Raw genomic sequence first — 27,110 nt, 5'->3', positions numbered from 1 at the left:
TTTGTGCTAATCATTTTATTCACATTAGCATGTTTAATTTTCACCAAATCATGGAAAGAGAATCTCTGTGGTATTTGACAGAAATACCAAGGCAAGGCAAGGTCACTCTGCTTCCCCGGGGCCACAGAGCTAGCAAGTGCCAGCACTGGCATCAGATCCAGGTCTATTTAGAACCCCAGGGTCAAGCAGAGATGGCCTGCACCACAGCAATGTGGAGATGGGACGGCAGAGAGTGCAGGGCTCTAGGGAGCTGGCCACAGACACGAGGTGACTGTCGGCATCATATTCTTCATGTAGGGAATGCAGACACTGCGACACCCATTTCACAGATCTATTATGAGAGTCTGAGTTTGCGAGAGTCCTGTGGAAGTGTGCTCTGTGAATGGCTATGTTGCTGCAGTGACACCGAGGACAGGCGCATGGATTTGCTGCACCCAGCCAGGCCTCCAGCAGCTTGCAAACAACCCTGCCTGCTATCACAGTCACGCTGTGCAGTAGGCTGGACCCTAAGTTACTAAAGGCCTGGTCTACTCAGCAACCACCACAACTGTCTATTCTCACCCGGACAAAAGAAGAATTTTAAAAGTGAAATCTTTATTCTTTGAGGACTTTTCCTCTGAAAAAGAAAATGAGAATGCCGTTGATTTTAAAACAAAGACATCCTGGCTGGGAGTGGAGCTTGGTTTAACATTCACAAGGCCCTGGGTTCTAGATTCAAACTGGCCATCAGTTAAGGGCCTCTTTTTTCTCAACTCTCATACATTTTACTTACATTACTCCACCTGATTTCACAACTTCCACACTTTAAGTCACATCCTGATGTATGGCTCAAATTACATACAAATACAACATGTCTTATCACTTAAGAAAACATTTGCAATACTCTTATTCATTCAAAAGAATTTGATTGAGGGCCTCAGACAATTGTTACCTACACACTCCACAGACATCAACTGATCAACACTGGCCCTGGTTAACAGTCCAACATGATACAAAAAGGCATTTTTGGACCAGGGACTGAATGGAGGGAGGCCAGATAGGGAAAGAACACACATGGCCACCCTGTGAGAGTGCTCTGCAATGGGAGGAGACACAGAGGACAGAGAGTGGTGTAGACGCTCACAGGAAGATGACACAGTGCGAGTGAACAGACAGAAAGAGATCTGGGTGTGTTTGGTTGGGTGATGGTGGTGGGATGTAGATGCCGGATGAAAGCAGGCAAGCTTAGTTAGAGCAACGGTTTATGGAGAGAATAGTAGAGGATGGGCAGAAAGGTACTGGGACCAGAAGAGAGGCCCCAGTAGGCTCTGTTCATTGAATGACTGAGTGACATGAGCCATCTGAGGATGACTCTTCCATAGCAGTATTATGCAAGATTCCAACTGCCCAGGAGGAAGGCAGGCTCAGTGGTGAGGCTGGCCAGTTGAACATGGATGTAGGACATTTCTAGAGGGAAAACAGATATCTTCATCACTAACAGGAGGGAGGAGTCACACCATGAGCTATGAGTGAGCCAGGGGGATCCCGAGGAGGAACTGAAGTGGGGACAAGGGGTGGAGAGGACAGAAGGAAATGTTCTAGAACATACCATGGAGGGCTAAGGAAATGTGAAGTTTCACGGATAGTGCTCTATTAGAATGCAAACTTCAAGTTTTTTAACTGCCTAACAAAATGATACCCATAGACTCTGACCTTTGTCCTTTGACCTTGGAAGAAATCACTGTAGTGTTTGAGCAAGGAGACCAGCACAGTGTTGTCGTCGTACTTGATTAGGAAGTATGGAAGGGCCGTGACTCCTTCAGCTTGACACAGATCATCGTAGGCATGCTCGAGGGCCTGGATCTGAAAACAATGGAGGTGAAGGCACTCTCTAGGAAATACAGCTCTGAGATAAAGACCAAAACCGCCAAAGGAACCACAAAGCCAGCTAGCTAGAAATAACCAAGCTCACCAAGTGCCCATTGATACCACCTCTTAACCTTTCCATAACCTTCCCTGTGCTATGCCTTCACAGGGGCACAAAGGGGGCACTTTGTGGGTCCGAATGGTGGCTGCCTAAGCTGTCAACAGAGGTTTACAGAGGTAAACAAGCATTCTTCTGTGATAACCCAGCATGGTCCAACCAGTGAGAAAATTTGCCATTATCTTTACAGTTTTGTTATGACACAATACACATGTCCTACAATTCATCCATTTAGAAGGCAGAATCTTTTGTCTTGAAATTTTTTCACTTTTTATTTTATGTGTATGAGTTTTTCCTTTATGTGTAAATATGTACCAGGTGCCTGCAGTGCCTGTGGAGGCCTGAAGAGGGCATCAGATCCCCTGACGGTAGAGTTAGGGACAGTTGTGAGCCATCACAGGGCTGCTGGGAACCAAACCTGGGTCCTTAGCATGAACAAGTGCTCTTAACCACTGAGCCATCCCTCCAGTTCAGAACCCACGACTATTTTTTTCTTTGGGCAGCATGTTACAAGGTTGGCTAATAGTTCCTGAGATGATCTGAGAACTTTTTTTTTCCTTCTTAAACATCAACATTCAATCTCCAACTAGAATGCGTTGACTCAAGTTAGGCGTTGACTCAAGTTAGGTTTCTTCTTAGGAAATTAGTTGCAGAAAACTACAACCATGTATTTGTTCTAAAATAAATTAATTCTTAAATATTTTTTAAAAGGTTTATTTATTTTTATTTTATGTATATGAGTACTTTTGTGCATACGTGTCTGTACACCACATGCATGTAGTGACCAGGAGGCCAGAGGAGGGGTTTGGTCCGTCTGGAGAGGGAGGTACAGCTGCCTGGAACTGCTGTGTGGGTGCTGGGGTAGGGACCTGGGTCCCTCTTAATTGCCAAGTCATTTCCCCGCCCCCACCCTGCCTTTAAATCTTTGCCAGCTTCAGAATTCTGCATCTTACTGACATGCTTCCGGAATTCAGATCATCTTGACCCTCAGTCAAGGTCTTCATAACAATCAGAATTTTCCAGCTAGGTCTGTGTTCTGCCAGCCTGATTATCTTAATTGTTCTTGGGACTAATCTCTAATGACCCCCTTGAATGAAAGGACCAGACCTGCGTTTGGTCTGGGGTGGGGGTGAGAATTGTCTCACAGACTCTCTGTAAGGGCTGTGGCTTTATGTCTTCCCCAGACTGAAGATGAAAAACACACTCATAAATTCTCAGTCTTTCAAAACGTTCCTGTAATTCCTCCCTGTGGGCTTAGCATTTCACCAAGTGCCAGGGCCACCTGGAGGAGGATGGCTCCTCCTCTTCACACTGACCTTATCAGCACTTAGTAAACACAGCTCCCACACCCTCTGGAGAGCTCCAAGGTGCCTTTTCTCCATCCAGTGACTGCTGCTCAGCTTCCTTGTGAGCCACACACCTGCTCTCAGTTAAGCTGGACTTCACCTGCATTTTTTTTTTTTTTTTACTTGCTGATACCTGTTTTGGTGAAAGCCTTTGATCCAAGCCCACAGGTCCCTGGATTAGAGGGATGCTCTCAGGAAGACAGAGGGCGGGGCAACAAAACCAATAGTAGAAGTGGTACTTCTTCAGGTCCTAGGGTAAACACAAATCAGAACAAAGTTGTATAGAACATTGGTCCCACAAATGGAACCAACACACATTTATCAATGTAATATATTCAGCTAGGAGCAGTGTGCATGCCTGTAATCCCAGCACCTGAGAGATGAAGACAGGAGGAAAACAAGTTTAAGGATGTCCTGATCTACATAGTAAGTCAGAGGCCAGCCTAGGTTACTACCTAAGACCCAGCTTCATAACCCACCACAAGAAAAGCTGGGTGCATTAAAAGCTGATGTACACTAAGTATGCCCAGATCATCTCCATCAGAGATCGCTAGAGAACACAGAGAACACAAAACTTGTGCCTGGAGCCCAGGCTTCCTGCCCACATCATCTCACAATATATTGGTAAGCAGACTTTCTCATTCAGAAGCAGATGCTAAACCCTTGACCTCTGCATGCTTTAGGAAGAAGCGACCCTAGGAGGTAGCCTCTTGTCCCATTTTACACCCAGGAGGCCTCCCATGGTGACCCCACCAAAAACAACAACAACAACAAACCACACAGCTATGTCCAGTCCTGAGAAAGCAGTGCTCTGTTCTCTGCACACGGAAGGGAACTCTTCCCCAAAGGCTCGGCATTTGAGGTGGCTCGGATTTTGCAGTTTCTCCAGATGTCAGACTATTTGCATATGTGCTCTCTCTGAAATATCCTGTGAATGGAACCTAAGCCTAAACAGGAAATTCTTTTTTGTGTTATATACATCTTATCTCCATAACTTGCAAGACATTTTATACAGTATTTTTAGTGCAGCAGCATTTTAAGTGTGGAATTTTCCATTGTGTTACCATGTTGACATTCAAAGTCCTGATCTGGAAACATTCTGGTTTAAGATTAAGGATGTTTCCCTGTTTGATAGTGCTTTCCAAAATGTCTTCTTGGTCAAGTGTAAATCAGCACCTATTAAACGCCTACTGTGTACAAGGCAAAACACGACACTCAGACAATACAATGACTACGCCTCGGTCCTAGCCGTCAGCTGCTGGCCTTCCACACAGAACAGAGTTAGTAAGTCTGTGACTGACAGTCTGAGTTAAAGCAGGCTCCAAACTGAGGTATAATGACATCATGCAGGGAACAGATGGTCACTCCCATACCCAGGGAAAGGGGTTTCCGAGCTGTTCTCAACTCGCCTCCCATTCAGCCCCAGGGCCTCAAATTCTTGTGCCATTAGGGCCTGACTCTCTCATGGGATAGGACCCCAGGGCGCTGTGGTCCTGGACAGCCTCTTCCCTCACCTGTGATGCAGCGTGAAGCTCTGATGCGGTGTTTCCGCTAAGGAATCACTCTTCTCAAGTCCTGCGAACAATGAGAACTGCAGAGCTGTCACGTGATTTTGATTTTGATTTTGTTTGTTTTTGATTTTGGATACATATGAGTGTGCCATATATGCATATATGGGTGTGTGTTCTCATGTCTGTGGGCACGTGTGTGTACAAGGGTGCATGTTTTCACAGGTGTTTGTGTACACATGTGAAAGCTTGAGGTTGTCATCAAGTGTCTTCCTTTTTCCCCCACCTTCAATACTGAAGCAGGGTCTCTCACTGAACCCGAAGCGCACCGAGGAGGCTGTCTGACTAGCCGGCTTCTCTGCCCTCCACACCCTTGGGTCACAGGTGGCTGCCATGCCCACTTGGCTTTTATGTGGTTCTGGGGATCTGAACTCAGGTCCTGATGTGCTTTAGCCAAGCCATTTCCCCAGGCCCTAGAAGCCTCTTGTATCAAAACACAATTCAAATTAGAGAAAACCATCACATTTACACAAACAGTTCTGTGGAGTTTGTTTTTGTCTGGTACAGCTGAACCACCAGTAATTCTTGAACATGTTTATTATTCCAAGAAGAAACCCTGTCCTTACAAGCAGAACGGCCCCGCTCTCCATTCTCCCGGACCTCTGGACACAGCAGGACAGTCTCTGGGGATATATATGCCTGTTTCCAGAGTTTTCATAGGAATCAAATCAGTCAATGACTTTTAAAATCAAATATGTGTATATGTAACACAGTTCCAGATGAGAGCCTGATGATTACAGTCTCCACAGTCTCCATCTTGGTCAGGAATTGATGAACTCAAAAAAGAATCCCTTTTCACAATGGCAAAGCAAACTGTCAAATTGAAATGAATGACGGGCCTGGCCCTCTGAGGCTCAGAACTGCAGACAGGAAAACTGAAGGCCTGGGAGTCCGCTCTCCACCTGTGCACGAGTGATTTGTCATAGCTGATCTTCAGCAAAAGGTTAAACAATTCAAGACGGGGGACCGCACACAGGCCGCCAGCTTATCAGGTCATCTCCAGAAGCCAAAGCTTTCTTAGAGCTGTGCTTTGTTTTTCCCGGGATGCAAAGGATCTTGGACAAATTAAACATAAAGCCCTTTGTGTCTGAAGAGTTTAAAGGGCCATTTTATTTTTTTGTACAGCCCAGCTAAGAACATTTTGCAAAAAGGGACAGCAAGGCAGATAGCCACTGACTCTAGGCAACTGCTTAAAAGTTGAATAAAAGCTGATGTTATTTTCTCATTAAGCTGAAACTGTTAGTTGGGATCCTTGGTATAAAAATGGATTAGTGTTTAATTAACAAGAATTCTTAGTGTAAAAAGGTACTCATGATCGAGTAACAAACTCTGAAACCTTTAGCACTAATTAAATCCATCCTACCAAGGAACTCATAAGTAGATAAATGACTGACATCCACGCTGCACCTAGCAACTGGACAGAGCCCCAGAGCATCCTTTCTCCCACCATCACCCACTGGGCAATGTGCTCCTGGGGCTGCCTGAGGTATGTACCCTGCCAGCCTCTTGTGCCTGGCAGGGAAGGACACAGGGGCCATTTGGAAAAGCAAGGCTCAAATAAAAATAACTAAATTGGTACCTTTCTCCCAGTGTGTACAAAAACATTTTCTTAATATATCCAACTTGATTAAGTAAATAAATATATCAATGTGTGGAAGGAGACTGATGTCCAGAGTTGATGAGGCTGTGGCAAAGCAACACACTTTAACACACAGGGACCTTAATATGCCTAGAAGCACACGCATAGCCAGAGAGGACATCAATATGGCTGGCCACTGTGGGTCATGGAAGTGCTGTTCACACTAGGGGACAGGAATCTCATCCTGAACGTAAACTGGGGTCTATGGAACACCCACCTGACAGTACACAACAGTATTTTACAGACATCTGCATATGCAGACGCCTTCCTCAGCTATGGGCTGTGTGCAAACATACAGGGAAAGCAAGCAGCTCTTGGGTTCTTAACCAGTTGGCAGGCTGCCCTTAACAGTGCTAGACATTAAGTCTTGCATACAGACAGTCTTCTTTTTCTTTTGGTAAACAATTGTATGTGTGCTAAAGCCAGGTGGTATGACTGCCTCCATCCAGAAGCCCCTTTCCTCTATGCAATGGCTGCTACTGAGACTCTGGATCTGAAGCGTCTTCAGAGGCAAGTGTTGCTGGAGGGCTTCTCTCCAGGTTCGCCAAGCCCTGCAGTCCCACAATCCACTTATTAAATAATCACTCAGACGCTTATATCACTTATAAACTATATGGCTGTGGCAGGCTTCTTGCTAACTGTTCTTTTATCTTAAATTAACCCATTTTTATAAATCTATATCTTGCCACGTGGCTGGTGGCTTACCGGCATCTTCACATGCTACTTGTCCTGGTGGTGGCTTGCAGTGTCTCTGCAGGCCAGAAGAGGGTACCAGATCTCATTACAGATGGCTGTGAGCCACCATGTGGTTGCTGGGAATTGAACTCAGGACCTCTGGAAGAATAGTCAGTGCTCTTAACCACTGAGCCATCTCTCCAGCCCCCATCTCTCCTGGAGAGATGGCTCAATGGTTGAGAGCACTGGCTGCTCCTCCAGCAAGCAAAAGCTTGGTCCCCAGGCTGTGGTGCTGAGATCCAGTCAAACCTTTAAGAGGTGGGGTGGGGTTTGGGGAGTAGAGAGCGATAGGATGGAATTAACCCACTGAGGGCATGCCTTTAAAGGAGACACTGGGCACCCAGCCCTTTCCTGGTTCTCTCTCTGCTTCCCACCATGATATTCTGAGTATTGATAGGACCAAACACGGTGAAGCCAAGAGACCCTAGAGCAACACCTCCGAAACCACGAGCCAAACTTCTTATAAGTTAGTTATCACGAGAACTTTGTCGTAGTGACAGCAAGTGGAGGGACATGATGGGCCTCGAAAGAATGCTGGGTGCTTATTTGTTTTTCGTTTGCTTGTTTTGAGATGTACTGTTGCTAGGTAGCTGGCCTGAAATTCACAATGTATACTCGGCTGGCCTCAAACTTGTGAGTATCCCTGTCTCCACCTCATGAGTGCTGGGGTGACATGTGTGTGTCACCACACCTGGCTGCAGGATCCTATTCAACACAGACATTCTCCGGCAACAGTGGAGCCTCTGTTCCTTGAGCCTGCTCTATCCTGTGTTGAATGACAGGAGTTGGGTGACTGGGTTTGAGAAAGTACGCAATGGCTGTAGATCAAGAGGCCCAGATCAGCCCTGCACTGCTCACACGTGCTAGCATGATCTCCACTACTCAGCAAGCTTCCCGCTAGTGGCCTCAGCACACACTCCCAGGGAACAGCTCTAAGAAACAAGAGCGAAGCCTCCTGTTGGTCCATGGGGCCGAGTCAGGGTTGTGGAGTCTCCGCCCATCTACTTACCGCGAAGGTCAAGAGCAGAAATTTGTTGAGGAGCATGGGGTTCTCGAGAGCTGCGCCTGACTTTATGGCTTCCCAGATCTGCCGGAAGAACGAGAAAGGCATTAGGTCCGGGCTGCTGGTTCCTCTGGCCAGCCGCTGCTCTTCTTCCCTTCTAGCCTGCCACTGCTCTCCAACACTGAAGTGGCTCATTACCTCTCTCTGCCTCCTTCACACTGCCTCTCCAGCAGCCTTGCTCCATCATTATCAGCCGGCGAGAGTACCTGGCACCTTCCCTCAGGGGCACTCAGCACGGAGGAGGCAAGCAGACACTCACACCCTCGAGATGCTCATCAGCGGGGATTCGCTACTGCCTGCTGTGTGCCAGGCATGCCATGGTTGCGGAAATAAAAAGTGCATGCTCAGCTCCATGCACTTTGTCAGAGAAGTGGACACCTGACCTGTCGGGAAGTGGGAATTTCAGGGAGGGGAGGCTCTGAAGTGAGTGATTTGAACTAAACTACACAGTGTGACTTTCTTTCTTTTTGGGGGGGTTGGGGAGGCATGTTGCCCTGGGTGGTGTGGAATTCTCTAAATAGAATGGGCTGGTCTCAAACTCAGTCGATCCCCTGTGTGTGCCTCCTGAGTGCTGGGATTTAAGGTGTGCCCCCCCACACCCATCCCCACAGTGAGGCTTTCTCCAAGCTCTATTTGGAGCTTTGAGAGATGAGAAAATGAGCATGGCCTCCATGTCTGAACACAGGGCCAGTGCTGTGTCTGTGGATGACAGCCAGGGCTGTCACCATCTGGTCACAAGATGCTCAGAGCTCAGCTGCTAAACTATGTGGCTACAAAAGCCACAGCAAATGCTCATAACAAGAACCATGCCCCAAATGCACGTGTGAGAGGGAAATAAACAGATATCACCACCCTAGAGGCACTGGACCATGGACGAGTGGACCCCACTTTCTGATGAGCTGGCTGGGGTAGGGTGGGGACCACAGGAGAAATCTGAGCCTGGTCAAGGTTAGGATTTTTCCCTTCATGGAGGAAGGCCTGATGTAACTCTCTAGAGCTGCATCCACTTCAAGGAAGATGACCAATGGGATGACACAGAGAAGGCTGGTCTCATGTTTCTCTGCCACGTTGGTGTGACTATTGTTAGTGCGGCTCCTACAGAAGGTCCCTTATTAAACCGGCTCATAAAATACACACAGATGGCAGTGACCACAGCAGAGGAGTTCGCTTTCTTGCGTGTGGGAAGGGGATCCTCAAATCCCTTTCTTCTAGTTACCCTGAGATATTCCACTGTCAAACAACCCCTGTACTGTGCTGCGGGGAGCTAAACGTACCCCTCTCACTGCTCAGCATCTCCCCTCCATCCTCTCCGGCCTCTCTTGCTTTCTCCCTCCCCAGCCTTTACCGTTCTGTTCTACGCTCTCCTTGCATTGAACATTTTCAGACTCGACAGTGAGTGGGGCTCTGGGCTGTTGGTCTTCCTGTGCCTGACTCATTCCCCTTCCTCAAAGGCCTTCCTGCTCTCCCCAAGTTGTCACAAATGGCGGGACTTTATTCTTCATGGGTAAGAGCCCTGTGCATATGTACCATGGTCCGGCATGAGCTCCCCTGCTCAGGGCACCCCGGCAACCGTGGACAGGCTGCAGGTGTGCCTTCAAGGTTTAGAGCTCACTTTCTCTAGATGAGACACCAACGGCGCCACTCTGGAGCACTAGCTGGCTCTCGTCTTAGTCTTTGAGCACTTTTACAGCCCCCACAGCAGCTGCACTGACTGCATCCTCCACTGGTGTACAAGATGCCGTCTGTTTTCTAAGACCAGTGTGAAGACCCCTCAACTAAAGGAGACAAGAAGACAGGCAAGGACCAGCCCCTCCACCCCATGCTTTCATTTTCCTCCACCTCAGAAGTGAAGAGGTAAAGTAAAGGCATCCAGAGCAGGTGACAGGCCACCTCACCCACTTGGTACCGCTGAGACAGAGGATGCAAAGGCAAGATTGACAGGGAAGAAATGCCAGAGGTCTGGGGGGCGGGCTCACAAGCCAGCCTGGCACCGACTAGAGTTGGCCCTGGCAATACTGGAGGGTTGTCTGTAAGTGCCATTGTGGCTCAGGACAGCCAAGCCTCCTGAGGAACAGAGCACAGAGCTCCATGTGCATTTGGTCACAGCAACATAATTCTCAGAGGCCACACTGCTGCAAATGTTCCCTGGACTCCAGCAGCCAAGCTCATTCTCTACCTTAGCCTTGTAGGAACCCCACCCCCAGCCCCACTTCGGAGCCGGGCAGTCTCCCCCTGACGATTTTCTTTGTACAGGAGAGAGTTGACCATATTTCCTCTGGGAAAAAAGCCCTCAAACTCGCCAGCACCTCTAGGTAACGACTATTTCTGTGATAGACCCGTGTGCCTGAGCAGGCACAGTGCACTTGCCTGGACCCCAGGAAACGCAATGGAGCCATTTCGGCTGAGCAGCTAACCTCGTTGGCTGACTGTTCCAGGAGGAGCTTCTTGTCTGCGGTCTTGAAGGCCTCGAGCGTGTTGGTGTTGTACAGGGTCCCCATGGCAGGGCAGCAGCGGGCAGGCGTGGGGGCACTCCTGGACAGAAGACGAACAGTTACCCAGCGTGGCTGGGACCCTGAGCAAAGCATGGGGTGACAAGTGAACCTGACATCCCTGACGGGGAAGCAGACCAGTGTTTCTTTGGTCAAGCACAAGAAAGCAGGTGCTGTCTGGGGACCCTCAGCTGTCAGCCTCCCATTCTTCCCAAAGAAAGTTCATCTTTATTTTTTTTCTCATGACCAAACTGAGGAGGAACTGGCTGAATCAGGAACTGCCAAGGACCTGAATTCTAACTAGTAGCTCTTTGCCCTGGTAAACCTCATGCAACTGCCTGGTGTGATGGTTGGTTCATGCCAACTTGAAACAAGCTAGTCATCCAGAAAAAGGAACCTCACTTGAAGATTTGCCTCCATCAGATTGGCTTGTGGTCTATGTGGCATTTTCTCTTTGTTGAGTGACGTGGAAGGGCCCACACCACTGGGGGCAGGGCCACCCTTGGGAAGGTGGTCCAAGAAACCAGACTGAGCAAGCAATGGAGAGCAGGACAGTAAACAGCATTCCTCCATGGCCTCTGCTTCTGTTCCTGCCTCCAAGTTCTTACCCTGACTTCCCTACATGATGGACTACACCATAAGCTGAAATAAACCCTTTCTTCCCCACGTTGCCTTTGGCCATGCTCTTTATCACAGTAATAGAAAGCAAACCTGGACACCTGGGGTCACACAATCACAGAGCAGAATGTGGACTCAAGGTACCCCCCACCCACACACCCAGTGCCGGCTCCAGTCCACATGCCTCAGGCAGCAGCTCCCATGTTCCTGGCTAAAGCCTAGTATCCCAGCACATTTTCAAGAATGGCCTCACATACCCTGGAAGACAGAGAACTTCCCAGGAGTTAGGAATAAGTCCTTTCCTGCTTGTCCCACCAACTGGCCCACACTGCACAGCTCTGTTCACAGCTCCAGACATATCATCTGGGCCATGGATAAAATGCAGGATGGCCAGACTACTGTCAACCTGGGGTACCAGCCACATGGTTCACACCCACAACATTTCCCCAAAGGTCCCACAGGAATTGGAGGCTAAAAGTGGAAGAAGATGGACTGATTCTAAACACAGGCTTGGACAGGGACCCATCTGCTGTCTCTGAAGTGGTCAGCCTGAATTTTATATAGTACTGATGTCAAAAGAAAATAAACTTGGTGCTGGAGAGGTGGCTCAATAGTTAAGAACACTGGTTGCTCCAACAGAGGACCCAGATTCAGTTCCCAGCACCCACACGATGGCTCACAACTATATCTAACTCCAGTTAGAGGCAATCCACGTCCTCTTCTGACCTCCGTGGGCACCAAGCATGCACACGGTACACATACGTACGTTCATTCAGGCAAGACACTCACCCACATAAAACAAATATTAAACCTAAACATTTTTAAAAAAGAAATATTTCTGCTGCTAATGCTATTGTCATATGGGACTGACACAGCGAGAAGTTTCTGTTATTCATCACGCTGAGGACAGTACTGTGTCAGAAACATGGAGTCTATTGATATCTTTCCATGTGTGGTGCACAAAGGAGCTGCGGGGGCTGATGGAAAGAGATGCCAATCTAGGACAGGTGAGCAGGGGCACATGAGTAACAATGGCTCTGCTAAATGCCATCGGCAAGCCTTAAATACCAAGTCCTGGATGTGTGTTGGGCGGGGGGTCATCTTTCAGTGGCCAGAGCTTTCCCTTGAGAGCCATGAGTCATCACATCACAGGCTGTCTGTCGTCACATCCCTCCACTAAAAGAACATTCCTCACCTAGGCAAGGTGAAGGCATGGAAGACAGTCTTGAGGAGAGAGAAACCAGACAGGGCACACTTGGGACCAGAGAGGAGAGGGAGGCAGAGCCTCTGGTCAGCAGGCTGCCCACGTCAGACCGCTCTATGGAATCAATGCTGAGGCAGAGGGAAGGAGGCTGGGGTCAAGCACAGTGCAAGAAGGGACTCCGTCCAACATGTCCCAATACCCCAGGTGTGTGCAAGCTATCCCAGAGCCCTGCTGTGAGGGACAGCAGCTACTTCCAAGAACACAGACACTGCCAGGATGACTCCTGGCCACACCAGACACAGACAAGCTACTGACCACATCCACATCTGACTAGGCCCCCACCAGGAATTACCAGGATTTAATTTGTGAGTGTAGGTAGTTATGATGGAGAAAGAAAGCTGTAACGGGAGGGGCTGGAAAGATGACTCAGCAGTTAAGAGCACTGGCTGCTCTGGCAGAGGACCCAGTTTTGAGTCCCAACACCCACACAGTGGCTCACAAGCACCTGTCACTTCAGTTCCGGGGACCTGACACCCTCTACTGGCCTCCTTGGGCACTGCATGCATGTGGTATATATATATACACACACGCAAACAGACAAACACACATACACAATACTTTTTAAAGAAGCCTCTGAAGGAAAAAAGAAATGCCAACAAGTATTTTATAAAGATAAACACTGATACTGCTCTGCAATTATGTTATGCTTTTAAAATCTGCAATTTGATGGGGATAAAGGAATAAAGTACATTAATCTTTTGAGAGATTTAATAAAAATTGATGGGGCCAGTGAGATGGTTCAGAGGATAATGGCACTTGCTGCCAATACCAACCACCTACATTCAATCTCTGGGGCTAACATGGTGCAAGCAGAGAGATCAGCCTCCTATAAGTTGTCCTCTGACCTCTACACATGTTCTATGGCAAATATACAACCACGTGCATGCACACACACTCACAATAACAAACAAAATGTGATTTGTAAACATTTTTTTTTTTAAGGACTAGTGTAGTGGGTAGCTGTTCCAGCTTTGACCTGGAAGTACTACCCACACCGACGTTTTAGCAACTGTCACGCCTACAAGGCGGGGCTGAGACAGGAGCCCTTAAGACCCAAGATCCGGATGTGCCAGCTCTCTTTGTTCCTGGATCCTGGACGCTGGAGGTAGATTGAGCACAGTTCTCCAGAAAACACCACTAGACTGTGCTATACCTTTTCCAGACCCTATAATCTATCCCTTTACTTGTAAGTTACCCCACAAAATAAACCTCCCTTTAAACTACGTGGAGTTGCCTTAATACAACAATGTCTGGCACCTAATGTGGGGCATATCCAGGTTTCTATTCTGAGGTCAACACATCTTTGAAATAAACTGGTTGGCATAGCTCAGGAGTTTTTTCTGTTGTCCAATGTCTCTCCACATCTGTTGTTTCTTTCTCATCAGCACTGAGAAAATTCAAGGGTCATAAAGCACTATGCAATTTATTTCTAGGAGTCATCATTACCTGTTGTTGTTTATTTAGCATATCCTTTAAAGTTCAATTGAATCTTTCTATGACTGCTTGGCCTGTGGGATTGTGTGGTATACTTTAACATGCTTTATATTGTAATAAGCAAAAAACTGTCTCATTTTATTGGAGACATATGCTGGGGCATTGTCTGTCTTAATTTGTACAGGTATTCCCATGATGGGCCATAACTTCTAATTGGTGTGTAATCACAGAATCAGCCTTTTCAGAACTCATAGGAGTTGCCCACTGAAATCCTGAATAGGTATCAATGGTATGGTGTACATACTTTAATCTTCCAAATTCTGCAAAATGAAACACATCCATCTGCCAAATTTCATTTCTTTGTATACCTTTTGGATTGCTCCCTGCAGGTAATGGAGTTTGATTATAGAAGGAACAAGCAGGACATTTTTTTTTTTTTTTTTTTTTTACAATATCCCTAGCTTGTTGCCAAGTGATGGAGAAATCCTTCTTCAAACCTTTGCTATTTACATGGTGTCTCTTACAACCAATAGAATAGATTGATGGTTCAACAGAGAGCACTGGCTGCTCTTGTAAAGGACCCAGGTTTGATTCCCACCACCCACACAGAGGCTCACATCCATCTGTAACTCCAGTTCCAGGGAACCCAATATTCTCGTCTGGCTTTTATGGGCACTGCACACACGTGGTGCACAGACATAAATGCAGGCAAAACTTATATATAAAAAAATAAAAGAAATAAATCTTTAAAACAAAGAGGTACTAGTAAAAAATCAAAATATTCTATAATGATGATCTGGAGGGCTGTTATCTGAGCTCCAATCAACTTAGATGGTACCAGGCACAGGACAGGCTCTGAAAAGAACTAATTTTTTTTTCTACTAAACAAATGTAGCAGTCTCAGTAGGAGGCACTGGCTCCACACCCAGGAGCTTCCTTGACTGCTCAAGGGAACATTCACTCCTTGCCCAAAGTAGGCAGGGTTCTTTGGACTCTGCACAGATCAATACTCACATGTCAAAAGCACTGAACTCCAATGTCAGGCGGGTGGGCAGGCCAGCAGAGTCACCTGTGTGAAACATTATATCTCAGTGACAAATAGGAGTGGTAGTACCCAGGTAAAAACATTGATGGCTAGTCAAGTCCTTTTATTTGAAAATTGACCCCAGGGTCCCTATCCAAGTCTGCTAACCCATGACATGCAGATAACATGTAAACAGATAACAGTGGATCTTGAGAGAGACTGACAGGGAGGGATTTGTAACCAGTATAAAACTATACCCTGAGAACTCCCCACCCCCACCCCTACCCTCTGCGCGCGCGCGCACACAAACACACACACACACACACACACACACACACACACACACACACACACACACACACACACACCGGAAGCTAGCTGAGCACTATTTGCTACAACTTGAGTTTCACCGCTCCTTTTTTTCTCCCCAGAGGGAATTTTTTTTTTTTAAATGACTTAGGGGCAAATGTCAAGAAAGACACAAGAAGCTAAAAAACTGTGGATGTAAAGGACAAGCATGTCCCTTATCGAGCATTCATGAGGTGCTGGGTTCCATCCCCAGCACTCTAAAAGTAATAGTAACAAGTGCCGAATGAGGGCTGCTGTCTCCACAGAGGAAGGACAAGAACACAGGGATTGGGGTGAGGCAGGCACCTACCATTGTAGTAGTAGCCCTTGATGTCCTTGGGGGTCTCGTCCAGGCGATACTCGTTCAATTTCTTCTGGGTTAGTTCATGCCAGAAGCCAACATCCAGGGCACTATTAAAGGGGGCGAACTGCAGCTTGGACAGTCCAGGGTCCCCCATGGCCACTGTTCTTACCTGTCTACCAAAACAAAAAACCAAAAACCAAAAAACAGAGCTTAAGTAAAGCAAACCATTGGGGTTGGAAAAATGGCTGAGTGGCTAAGCACATCTGCTACTTTTGCAGGTTTAGTTCCCAGAACCCACAGGGGGCCTTTACACCTACCTGCAGCTCCAGTACCAGGAGACCCAATGCTCTTTTCTCCTTTGGCTTCTGCATGAATGCAGTGCACATAAGCTCACTGAGGCTCACTCACACACACATAAATATAACAAATAAATCTTTTCTTGAAACAACTAACCAAAGGCAGTTCCAGTGTATAGGCTCCCTTAAGACACGGCTCCTAGAGTGCAGTCACTCTACCCAGAGTGTAATGTTCACTCACAGACCTCTGGAGCCGGTCCAACTCCTGACAACAGTGCTCTGCACCTTTTACTTATTATTATTATCATCATCATCATCACTAATTTTTTTTAGACAGAGTCTCTCTAAATAGTCCTGGCTGTCTTAGAACTTGCTCTATAGACTAGGCTGGCCTTGAATTCACAGAGATCTGCCTGTCTCTGCCTCCCAAGTGCTGGGATTAAAGGCATGCACCACCATGCCCATCTCTGCACCCTAGTAGTTCCCTGTCCCTCTCCCAGGCGCCCAGCACCCACCACTCTGTCACTGTGAGATTGACACCACAGATCCCTTAGTGAAGAGGACTCATGAATGACTTAAACTTTTGTGGCTGGCTTATTTTACTTAAGATACAACTTTGAAAATATCCTGAAGAATTTGTCAAGTTCAGTCTCTTATAGGAGTAATTCGTATAAGCATCCTTTCTGGCATTAACTTCTTGCATCTTGTGTTAGTGATGAGCGTTCACCCAGGCTCCCTCCCACTTGAGGCAAGCACTGGAACCCTGAACTGCACCCTCGACTCTGCCCGACTCCCTTTCTCATGAGTCAGCTGAGGACTGACTCCTTGGAGACTGTCACAGGCCAGGCATCCAAAAGCCAAAGTCCCGTCGGTCCATCCGTCCGTCAGAATGTGGCGATCTGAGCCAGGTGTGGTGGCACAGTCTGTCATCCTAACCCCTGGAAGATGGAGGCAGGAGGATCAAGAGGTCAAGATCATCTTAGGCTACTTAGTGAATTCGAGGCCAATCTGGACTACATAAGACCCTGTTGGAAAGAAGGCAGGGAAGGAAAAGAAAAACAAAAAGAAAAGGCAAGAAAGGAGGGACAGAGGAGGAGGAAGACCAAGCTGGAATTCTGCCTGTCTGAGATCCGTGCTGAGCACTCCAGCTGAGGTGCTTTAATTCCTTTAAAATCTTCAAGTTGTTTCTCTTTTTTCCCTCCCCACAGGGTCTGTGCTGGGGTGGAGAGTGTTGCATCCTTAAGTACATCTTGTATTCCGCATCACAACATGCATTTTAATGTTTTTATTTCCCCACTCAGGTCATCAAGCCCTGAAAGCGACCCTGCATATACACCATGACTGTGAAGCACCCATGTGCACACCTGGGCACTACGCATGTGCCCCGGGCCTGTGAACCACTCATGTAGACTATGTATGTGCACCACACCTATGAACCATCCACACCATGCACGTGCCCCTCACTTTCGGGTGCTCACATCTGGATGAACACAGCACAGCAGGAAAGCGGCGTGGATCGGCCTCAGCACTGCAGCAGCGGGGATCGGCCTCAGCACTGCGGCTGTGTGGATCGACCTCAGCACTGCAGGCTTGGGAATTTTCCAGTGGCTTCAGTGCACTGTTTCCGTTTCCCAGCACATATTTAAAATCCTAATGCTGTCTGAGCCAAAGGAAAAATGAAAATCAACTTAGCAACAATCTTGTTTGCCAAAGAGCTGTTTCTGCCTGGGCCTGGTTGTGTCTATTTAAAGAACAACTTGGGTTCAGAGTCACCCACCTTCACTTACTGCATGTTTGGCCACCCCCATGGGCTGACTTACCCAATATGGGCCTGGATCATTTGGACTGACTTGGTTATCTCCTGCTTACTCTCCACAGTAGGCAGTACATTGTCACTATTTCTCCTGGCTTCTGGTCGAAAGCACACTTGTTTCTGAGTATTTCATCTTAGTTATACAGGCATGCATTCATATTGGTTTTTACACCCCAGAGCCAACAATTCCACTTTTAGACAGCCTCTGCATTTTCTAGAAATAGAAAGAAATGCTATGCATTTCCAGAAATTAATCTTAATTCCTAGAATAGAATGTATTCTATTCTACAAGCTAAAAAATTAATTTTATGACAAGAGCTAAATCTGAAATGTTTTATTTAAAATCTGTTATGAGCTAACTATCTTCTAAAGGTTGACTTTATTTTATTTTTTATTATTATTATTATTATTATTATTATTATTATTATTATTATTATTATTTTGAGACAGCATCTCACCATGTATCCTTGGTTGGCCTAGAACTCACTATGTTATGGTGGTATTTTATTTGTACTGAAATGTGATTTTAATTGTATGTTAATAAATAAAGTTGCCTGGGGGTCAGAGCTATTAGAGCCATAGCAAGAGCATGGTGGTGGTGGTGGTGCACGCTTTTAATCCCAGCACTTGGTAGACAGAGCTAGGTAAGTCTCTGTGTGTTCAGGGATACAGCCAGCATTGGAGACACACACCTTTAAGACCTGGAGGGCTGTACATACAGGCAGTGACGAGGCAGTCACGTATTTGGGTTTACAACCAATGAGAAGGCAGAACAGAAAGACTATATCAAGACAAACACACAGGAAGTAGGTCTCTTTCAGAGAGGTAGGAGCACCGCAGGAGGAAGGGTAAGGTTTTAGCTCTGAGCTCTGACCTCTTGGCTTTCTTCTTTACTATGTAGACCAGGATGACTTCAAACTCTTAAGAGATCCACCTATCTCTGCTTCCCAAGTGCTGAGATTTTAGGCTTGTACCACCACACCCTATTGAGGTTTATTTTACATGAATATTTGAATAAGGAAAACCTCCCCCATGTAAGATGCCTGCAATCCCAGCACTGGGGATGCTGAGGTAGGAACACTGTAGGTTAGACATGAGCCTGGGTTACACAGGGAGCTCCAGGATGCTGGAAAAGATCCTGAGGCCCCACCCCTTTTGGAGAAGCTGCTGGTGACTGGTGGCTGCTGAGAGAGGAAGAATCACTCTCCTTCAGGGAGGTGGCCCTAGTAGGTAGCTTATGCCTCAGTGGGTGGCCATGCAGCACTGATTGGAATCAGGTAGTTACTAATTATGAGAGATGAAATAAGGACAAGAAGCTAGAGGGAGATGACGAGGGCTCTCGGGGAAGCTAGAGGGAGATGATGGAGGCTCTCGGGGAAGCTAGAGGGAGATGATGGAGGCTCTCGGGGAAGCTAGAGGGAGATGGTGGGAGCTCTCGGAGAAGCTAGAGGGAGATGATGGAGGCTCTTAGGGAAGCTGGAGGGAGATGACAGGGGCTCTTGGGGAAGCTCGAGGGAGATGGTGGGAGCTCTCGGGGAAGCTAGAGGGAGATGATGGAGGCTCTCAGGGAAGCTAGAGGGAGATGATGGAGGCTCTTGGGGGAGCTAGAGGGAGATGACGGGGCTCTCGGGGGAGCTAGAGGGAGATGATGGAGGCTCTCAGGGAAGCTAGAGGGAGATGATGGAGGCTCTTGGGGGAGCTAGAGGGAGATGACGGGGCTCTCGGGGGAGCTAGAGGGAGATGATGGGGCTCTCAGGAAAACTAGAGGGAGATGACCGGGGGGGGGGGGGGGGCTCTTGGGAAAGCTAGAGGGAGATGATGGAGGCTCTCGGGGGAGCTAGAGGGAGATGACGGGGGTTCTCAGGTAGGATCAACAGGCATTGTACACATATATGGAACTTCCAAAAATTATATATATATATATTTTATTATTTAATTATATATACTTATTATATATTATGAAGAAAAGAAAGAAAATAAAAGAAATGCTTCTGACTCAGAGGATTAATCATTAGTGTTTAAAATAGGTCAGCAAATGTCACAATGAGTGTTAAATGGTATTTCTTTAATGACCAAGCAAAATATACCATCTATGAGCTTTTTAAATAGCACAAGAATACAACCAGCAGCTTGCAAATGATTAACCACGCATTTATAACAACTTGCTCTTTGATAGTATTTATAATTTTCTTTGGTAACGCAAACTGAACTCCTCATTTCCTATAATGTGGTTTATTTAACTCTGTTCCAAATCTGGATTAAGAACTGAACTGAACTCAGTACTATTTTTTTTTTTGCTTTTTATATCTATAAAATTACTATAAAATGGGCTTTATAGAATTTTTAATTGGGAGAATTTAAATAGAAATAGCTAACACAATAATTTCAGTTTACCAGGACTGAAGATGCTATCTATTTTAAAGCCCTTAAGTTCCTTTAGTATTCCACATAGCAAGGATTCTTAAACTTTTTCTGCTTATAACCACCATATATTTGAGACCATTTTACACAACCTGGATACACGGGTGAAATGGTTAACACTGATTACCAGGATGGACAGTATACTTGAGGTGGTATTGTGTTCCCCGAAATATTGTGCACCCTAATAAACTTATCTGTGGTCAGAGACAGAACAGCCACAATATTAAACATAGAGGATAGGCAGTGGTAGCACACGCCTTTAATCCTAGCATTCCAGAGGCAGAAATCCATGTGTTCAAGGATACAACCAAGCATGGTGACTCACAACTTTAATTCCAGAAAGCAAGCCTTTAATCCCAGCGAGTGAGGCAGAAAGGTATATAAGGCGTGAGGACCAGAAACTAGAAGCATTTGGCCTGGTTAAGCATTTGGCTGGTTAAGCTTTCAGGCTTCTAGCAGCAGTTCAGCTGAGACCCATTCTGGATGAGGACTCAGAGGCCTCCAGTCTGAGGAAACAAGACCAGCTGAGGATCCGGCAAGGTGAGGTAGCTGTGGCTTGTTCTGGTTCTCTGATCTTCCAGTTCACCCCAATACCTGGCTCAGGTTTGATTTTATTAATAAGAACTTTTAAGATTCCTGCTACATATACTCAAACTATGTGGCTAACACTGATTACCAGGATGGACTGCATACTCTGACTGTGTGGCTAACACTGATTACCAGGATGGACTGCATACTCTGACTGTGTGGTTAACACTGATTACCAGGATGGACTGCATACTATGACTGTGTGGTTAACACTGATTACCAGGATGAACTGCATACTCAGACTGTATGGTTAACACTGATTACCAGGATGGACTGCATACCCAGACTGTATAATTAACACTGATTACCAGGATGGACTGTATACCCAGACTGTGTGGTTAATTGTAGTGGGTAGCCATTCCAGCTTTGGTTTGGAAGTTTCAACCCCCATTGAGGTTTCGGTAACTATCACGCCTACAAGGTAGGTTAAAGGGAGGGCCCTGAAGACCCAAGATCGGGACACACGGCGCTCTCTGTTCCTGGACCCTGGACGGTGGAGGTTGACTGAGCAGAGCTCCAGAGAACACTGCTGGACTGTGATACACCTTCCTCAGACCCTGTGACCTACCTATCCCTTCATTTGTAAGTTGCACCACTAATAAACTTTTTTTTTAAATATGTGGAGTGGCCTTAATAAGAAGAAATGGAATGGATAGGTATAAGATATTATGGTAGATTATTGTATATACTAGTAAACAAATTTAGTAAAATAGCAGACTTAGATAATGTGCACTGTAATTTGCACTGTTATGGATTCTTATATGTTGATACAAATGTAAACTATTTTTATATTCCTGTTTAAGATAATTTGTATATTGATACAAATACAGAACTATATTTGTTATAATGTACATATATTTCTACTCTTATTTGAAATATTTGTATATTGATGCAAATGTAAATTTATATCTGCCATTCTTTATGTATGTTCTACTTCTGTTTAGGATATTCGGTATATTGATATATATTTAAAATTATTGTCATATTGCATATTGCACTATATATTCCTACCTCTGTTATAAATATCTTGTGTATTGTCACAATTTTGAAGTCATCATTCTTTACCATACATTTGTTTATAGACTGTTTACCTTGTTTACATGAAACCTTAGTCCTTAGGATATTTCGGTAGATAAGACTTATAGATGTATAGTCACCTATGCTTGTCATCTCTATAGTTACATTAGTTAGGTTATCCAGATTTACAGATACATAGGTTAGATGGACAGGTAATCTTCAAACACTTCATAGACCTAGAGAATATGGCATTTAAATAACTTAGAATTCTGTTGACGTGAGACACAATTGCTCCTGGCAGCACCAATTTGATCCCGAGAGAATGATGGGCTTCTAAGACATTTCCATTTGGAAGTTTGTCTTTTTGGCACAAAATGGCCTACTGGGCAAAGAACTGCCCTTGCCTCGACTGCTGACAGTATGAATGCAATGCTGTCCTTTCTGAACAAGCGGGACACAAGGAAAGCGACCACTGTACTCTGCCAAGACAGGGTAAGATGGTCTTTTAGAATTCCTGCTTCTGAAAATGGTCTGTCAGATACTCTAGGCCTGTAGCCAATTTGGATGCACCAACAATGCTGAGAAACATTAGGTGACTGTCCAGGCTGCCAGCTGTCTTGGTCTACTCTTGCAAGATTCCTGAAAGTTGCTTGCATCCATCTATCATTTCTCAGGTACCATAATATTCCTTCTCAGGTCTTTGATGGGATTGAAGACTAACAGTTATAGTTACAACTTAGTGAATATATATATATATATATATATATTCTCTTAGATAGAATATATTAAGTATTAGATTCAGGTTCTTTAGGATAGGACACCTTTTGGAATGATCTTTGTAACATACCATTTACCTACGCTCTAGACTTCTCTGGATTTTAGTATGTGTTTCTTGCTTGATATTGTTTGCATTGATTGTAGTTCCATCTTATCTAGGTCATTATCCCTCATTACTCCTGGACAATATTTGATAACCATTCCTTTGTATATAATCTTGTATTAAGTTAGAACCTTCTTATTTAGACAAAAAGGGGGAGATGTAGTGGGTAGCCATTCCAGCTTTGGTTTGGAAGTTCCAACCCCCATTGAGGCTTCTGTAACTATCACACCTACAAGGCAGGGTGAAGGGAGGGCCCTGAAGACCTGAGATCAGGACGCACAGCGGCGTTCTCTGTTCCTGGACCCTGGATGGTGGAGGTTGACTGAGCAGAGCTCCAGAGAACACTGTTGGACTGTGATACACCTTTCTCAGACCCTGTGACCTACCTATCCCTTCATTTGTAAGTTGTGCCACTAATAAACTTTCCTTTTAACTACGTGGAGTGGCCTCATTAATTTCACCAATAGTTAATACTTGTTACCAGGATGCACGGCAAACTCAGACTGTGAGCCAAACAACCCTGTTCTTCCTTAAGCTGCTTCTATCAGGTGTTTTGTTACAGTGATGGGGAAGCACCATTACAGAATATTGGTTCCCCACGTGGAGTCTTTGCTGTGAGAAGCCTGATCGTGTGGTTCCTGGGCCTTTGGAACAGGGTTGAGGAATGAACATCAAGGGTTTGGAACTCTGCTCTGGAAGAGCCCAGTAGAGCTTAGTAGACATTTTGGTGGGGGTTTGGAAGACCAGAATGCCAAGAGATTTACATGCACAGTGGAGGCCAAGATCATGAGTTTTCAGTGGGAGGAAGAGCTCTAACTGGGAACTGTGCCATAGATCATTCAATGTTGTAGTCTGTCAAAGAATCTGGCTTCATTCTGCCCATGTCCTGAGAACTTAAGTGAATCTGGACTCGAAAGCAATGGACATGATGGCACTCAGGCCATGGTATGGTCACCACTCACTGCTCTTATCCAGATTTTCAGTGGTTGGGGAGAAAAGTATGTTTTCAAATGTGCTGTGTGGTGGAGAGAGGAGGGGGGTTTAATCTGTCCACCAAGTGGGTACAGAGATCAGTTGTACCCATTAAAGGTATTAACACCGTTCAAGAGAAACCTTGTGTCCTGTACCAAGACAAGAAAAGGAAGCCCAAGGACATACACTCCTGTGGGCTCCCACCTGTGAAAATAGAAACTCACTTGAGAGGGGAATGAGTTCCCTGATCTCAGCAGGACCCTGGGAAGCATTTCCTGAAGACACAGAACAGAGGGGCTGTTGCAACTGTGGCCATGGTGACCAGTCTACATCTTGAGCTCACTGAAGAACCTGAAAGCTGGTTTTACAGTCATGAAAGATGTAATAGTTAGGGGGTCCATGGAGGCTTATGCCAAGGTCCTAGAAGCTCACCGAGGCCATGCAAGGTGAGGCAGTGAAGGTGACAACAGGGTGTTGGAGAGGCCAGGACTGCGAGATGCTCACTGTGAGAAGGCGTACAAAGGGATGAGAGCCAGTCCACAAAGTGTAGGGCTACCTAAGCCTTTTGGGACCCAGGTGATTCCATCATGAGCTCCAGACACTGACATGGAGCTGCAGGAGATGGTCTTCAATCCTGCTGGGCTTCAGTCTTGTTTTGGTCTGATCTTTCCCCACTGTGCCTCCATTTCTCCCTTCTGGAACAGAGATGTTGGCTTGGTGCCACTGGATATTAGGGATATGCAACTTTTTAAAAAATAGATTCTCACAGCTAAGAGGCTGCCTTGAGTCTCAGAAGAGATTTTAGACTTTGAACTTTTGAAGTGTTAAGGGGTATTAAAGACTATATTTAAAGACTGAGTTGGACGGACTTTGCATTTTGCAGGATGGGTCTGTGGGGACAACAGGGGGAAGGTTATTGCTTAAAAGTGATATGTTTGCATCTCAGGTCGACAAGAGGTAGACTTGTGATAGTTAACACTGTCTGTCAACAGGATCAAGAGTCATTAGAAGACAAACCCCTGAGCACATCTGTGAAGGTTTCTAGGCTGGGCTTATTGAGATGAGAAGATCCACACTAAATTATTGGTGAAATTATTATGGCCACTCCACGTAGTTAAAAGGATATTTATTTAATGGCATAACTCACAAATTAAGGGATAGGTAGGTTGCAGGGTCTGGGGAAGGTGTATCGCAGTCCAGTGGTGTTCTCTGAAGCTCTGCTCAGTCAACCTCCACCGTTCAGGGTCCCGGCCCCGAGAAAGCGCTCGCCCATCCAGTTCTCGGGTCTCCAGGCGCCTCCCCAGGCCCCACCTCATAGGCATGACAGTTGCCAGAGTCTCAATGGGGGTTGGAACTTCCAGATCCAAGCTGGAATGGCTACCCACTACACTAAATATGGGCGGCCCCCTCCAGTGGGCTGGAATCCTGGGAAACTGAACTGAGCACCAGCATTCATTTCTCCTTGATTTGTGACTGTGGATACAATGCTCCCTCAAGCTACAGGTTCCATGATTTCCCTGCCATGATCAACTACACCTTGGAACTATGAGCCAGAATACACCCTTCCTATCTTCCTTCAGTTTTTCCATCAGGTATTCTAGCTCAGCAATAGGAAAAGTACGTTATACAACAGATAAGTAATAGGCATAGAAATCAAACATTTACTGATAATAAACCATGAAGAAATGTATTTGAAAACAAGTCTTTGGTATACATATAATTTTAGCATTTATGAGATGAGAACAAACTAGAATACTTATTAAGGTTTATTTTTTATAATGTGTATGTGCCTGTGTGGGGGAATACACACCTGAGTACAGGTGCCCATGGAGGCTAGAAGAGGGTGCTGGATCCCTTGGAACTGGAGCTACAGGTGGTTGTGAGTTGTTCAGTGTAGTTGCGGGGAACCTAACTCAAGTCCTCTGCAAGACCAACAAGTGTTCTTAACCGTCCAGCCCCTAGGACATTTGTTGGCTTTTTTGTGATGCATCAGTCTGAATCTGTTAGCCCCAAATGAAAACAATACCCATCATGCCTTGCTACCTATGGGTTGGGGCTGATTGCAATTAAACAGAATTCTAATAAAATTTATTTACAATGTAGAATGAAAAAGTAGGCTTTTTTTTTTTTTTTGGTCTTCAAAGTTAGTAAAGTCTTGACTTTTGACCTGTTAAGAAACATTTTCAATGATAACCGAGAGACTTACATAAAACAGGTTTTACTGCACTCCAACGCTAGCCCATTTCGTGCCTGATGTAAAATGCAGCATTTGGTATTCTTTACACAATTCATAATGAAGACTCTGTCTGGTTTGGGAAAGTGAAAACGTGCCTTGACTGCGAGATGAGGTATAATTTACAGGAATTATCCAATATGTGGCATTTTAGATAACAAGGAGGCATTTGCTTTAGTTATTACTACGGTCAAAGGTCATTTAGACTGTTCAGTAAACTCATGAAACTGAAGTTGTTAGCAGAGAGATGAGTCTATATATGAAATAAAAAGTGTTTATGTTTGCTAGTAACTCCCAGGCTCTGTGACCACAGTGATTAATTCAAATAACTGTACTGACTATTTGGAGAAGATTCAGGGGGTGGGAAGATGGCTCAGAGTTCAGATTCTAGCACCCGTATTACCGGTTCACAACTGCCTATAACTGCAGCTCCAGGGAGACCCAATACCCTTTTTGGCCTCCACAGTTATCTGCATTTATGTGGCACAGACACAGAGAGACAGGACAAATATAAATAAGTAATAAAACATTTAAAAAGACTCCTTTGCTATCACCCAGAGTGGTTTTGCACAATTTTTCTGCCAAGGTTTGTGAGACACTCAGTTTTCCCACCTTTCTGGTTTTCAGAGGCAGAAATAGGGAGCTGTGACAGCAGTGGCTGTCCACCAGAACGCATCTGTGTCTGCCTACCAAGGGCCAAGACTGTGGGCGAAGGAGCTGGGTGCCAGGCAGGGCCACAGAAAAGCCTGGGTGGAAGAGCAGGGCTCCAAGGAGCCTGGACAGGCTGAGTTCTGGTATGATGGGTGGGTAGAGGGTCCAAGGGAAAGGGAGAGAGAGGATTGGCTCCCATAGGAGTGGGAGGAGACCTGCCACCCCAGAGTGGAGGCCTGAGTCAGTGCAGCAGCACAAAGCTGACTGCCTACAAATACCAGCCACAAGAGGCTGGGAAATAGGCTGAAGAATCCTGGATGGAGCTAGCAGCGCGTACACAGAGTTCCACACACCCGCAGCAGCAAAGGACTGTGAGTGACAAAGTCAGTTCAGAGGCTGGACGTGGATGTAGCTCAGTCAGCAGGGACTTCTTGTCTACCAAGA

At 45.9% G+C, this 27,110-nt stretch overlaps 1 protein-coding gene across 4 annotated transcripts in view; it reads right to left on the bottom strand.

Annotated features, from left to right (window-relative positions):
* Atg7 (autophagy related 7) overlaps positions 1-27,110 on the bottom strand; it is a 229,946-nt gene that overhangs the window by 178,415 nt on the left and 24,421 nt on the right. For 2 of the 4 annotated variants that reach the window (XM_042273856.2, XM_076567633.1), the window contains exons 2-7: positions 15,802-15,964; positions 15,134-15,188; positions 10,729-10,846; positions 8,261-8,338; positions 3,443-3,559; positions 1,693-1,842 (exon numbers count right to left, since the gene is read on the bottom strand). In XM_042273856.2, coding sequence (XP_042129790.2) covers positions 1,693-1,842; positions 3,443-3,559; positions 8,261-8,338; positions 10,729-10,846; positions 15,134-15,188; positions 15,802-15,949 — 666 coding nt within the window. In that variant the 5' untranslated portion in view covers positions 15,950-15,964. Of the gene's footprint in view, positions 1-1,692; positions 1,843-3,442; positions 3,560-8,260; positions 8,339-10,728; positions 10,847-15,133; positions 15,189-15,801; positions 15,969-27,110 lie in introns of all 4 variants that reach the window. The other 2 variants (XM_042273855.2, XM_076567632.1) reach the window with 1 other exon arrangement.

The sequence above is a fragment of the Peromyscus maniculatus genome, chromosome 3, assembly GCF_049852395.1.
Source record: "Peromyscus maniculatus bairdii isolate BWxNUB_F1_BW_parent chromosome 3, HU_Pman_BW_mat_3.1, whole genome shotgun sequence".
Lineage (NCBI taxonomy): Eukaryota > Metazoa > Chordata > Mammalia > Rodentia > Cricetidae > Peromyscus > Peromyscus maniculatus.
The sequence above is the reverse complement of the archived record's forward strand: the minus strand, read 5'-3'. Positions and strand labels throughout refer to the sequence as shown.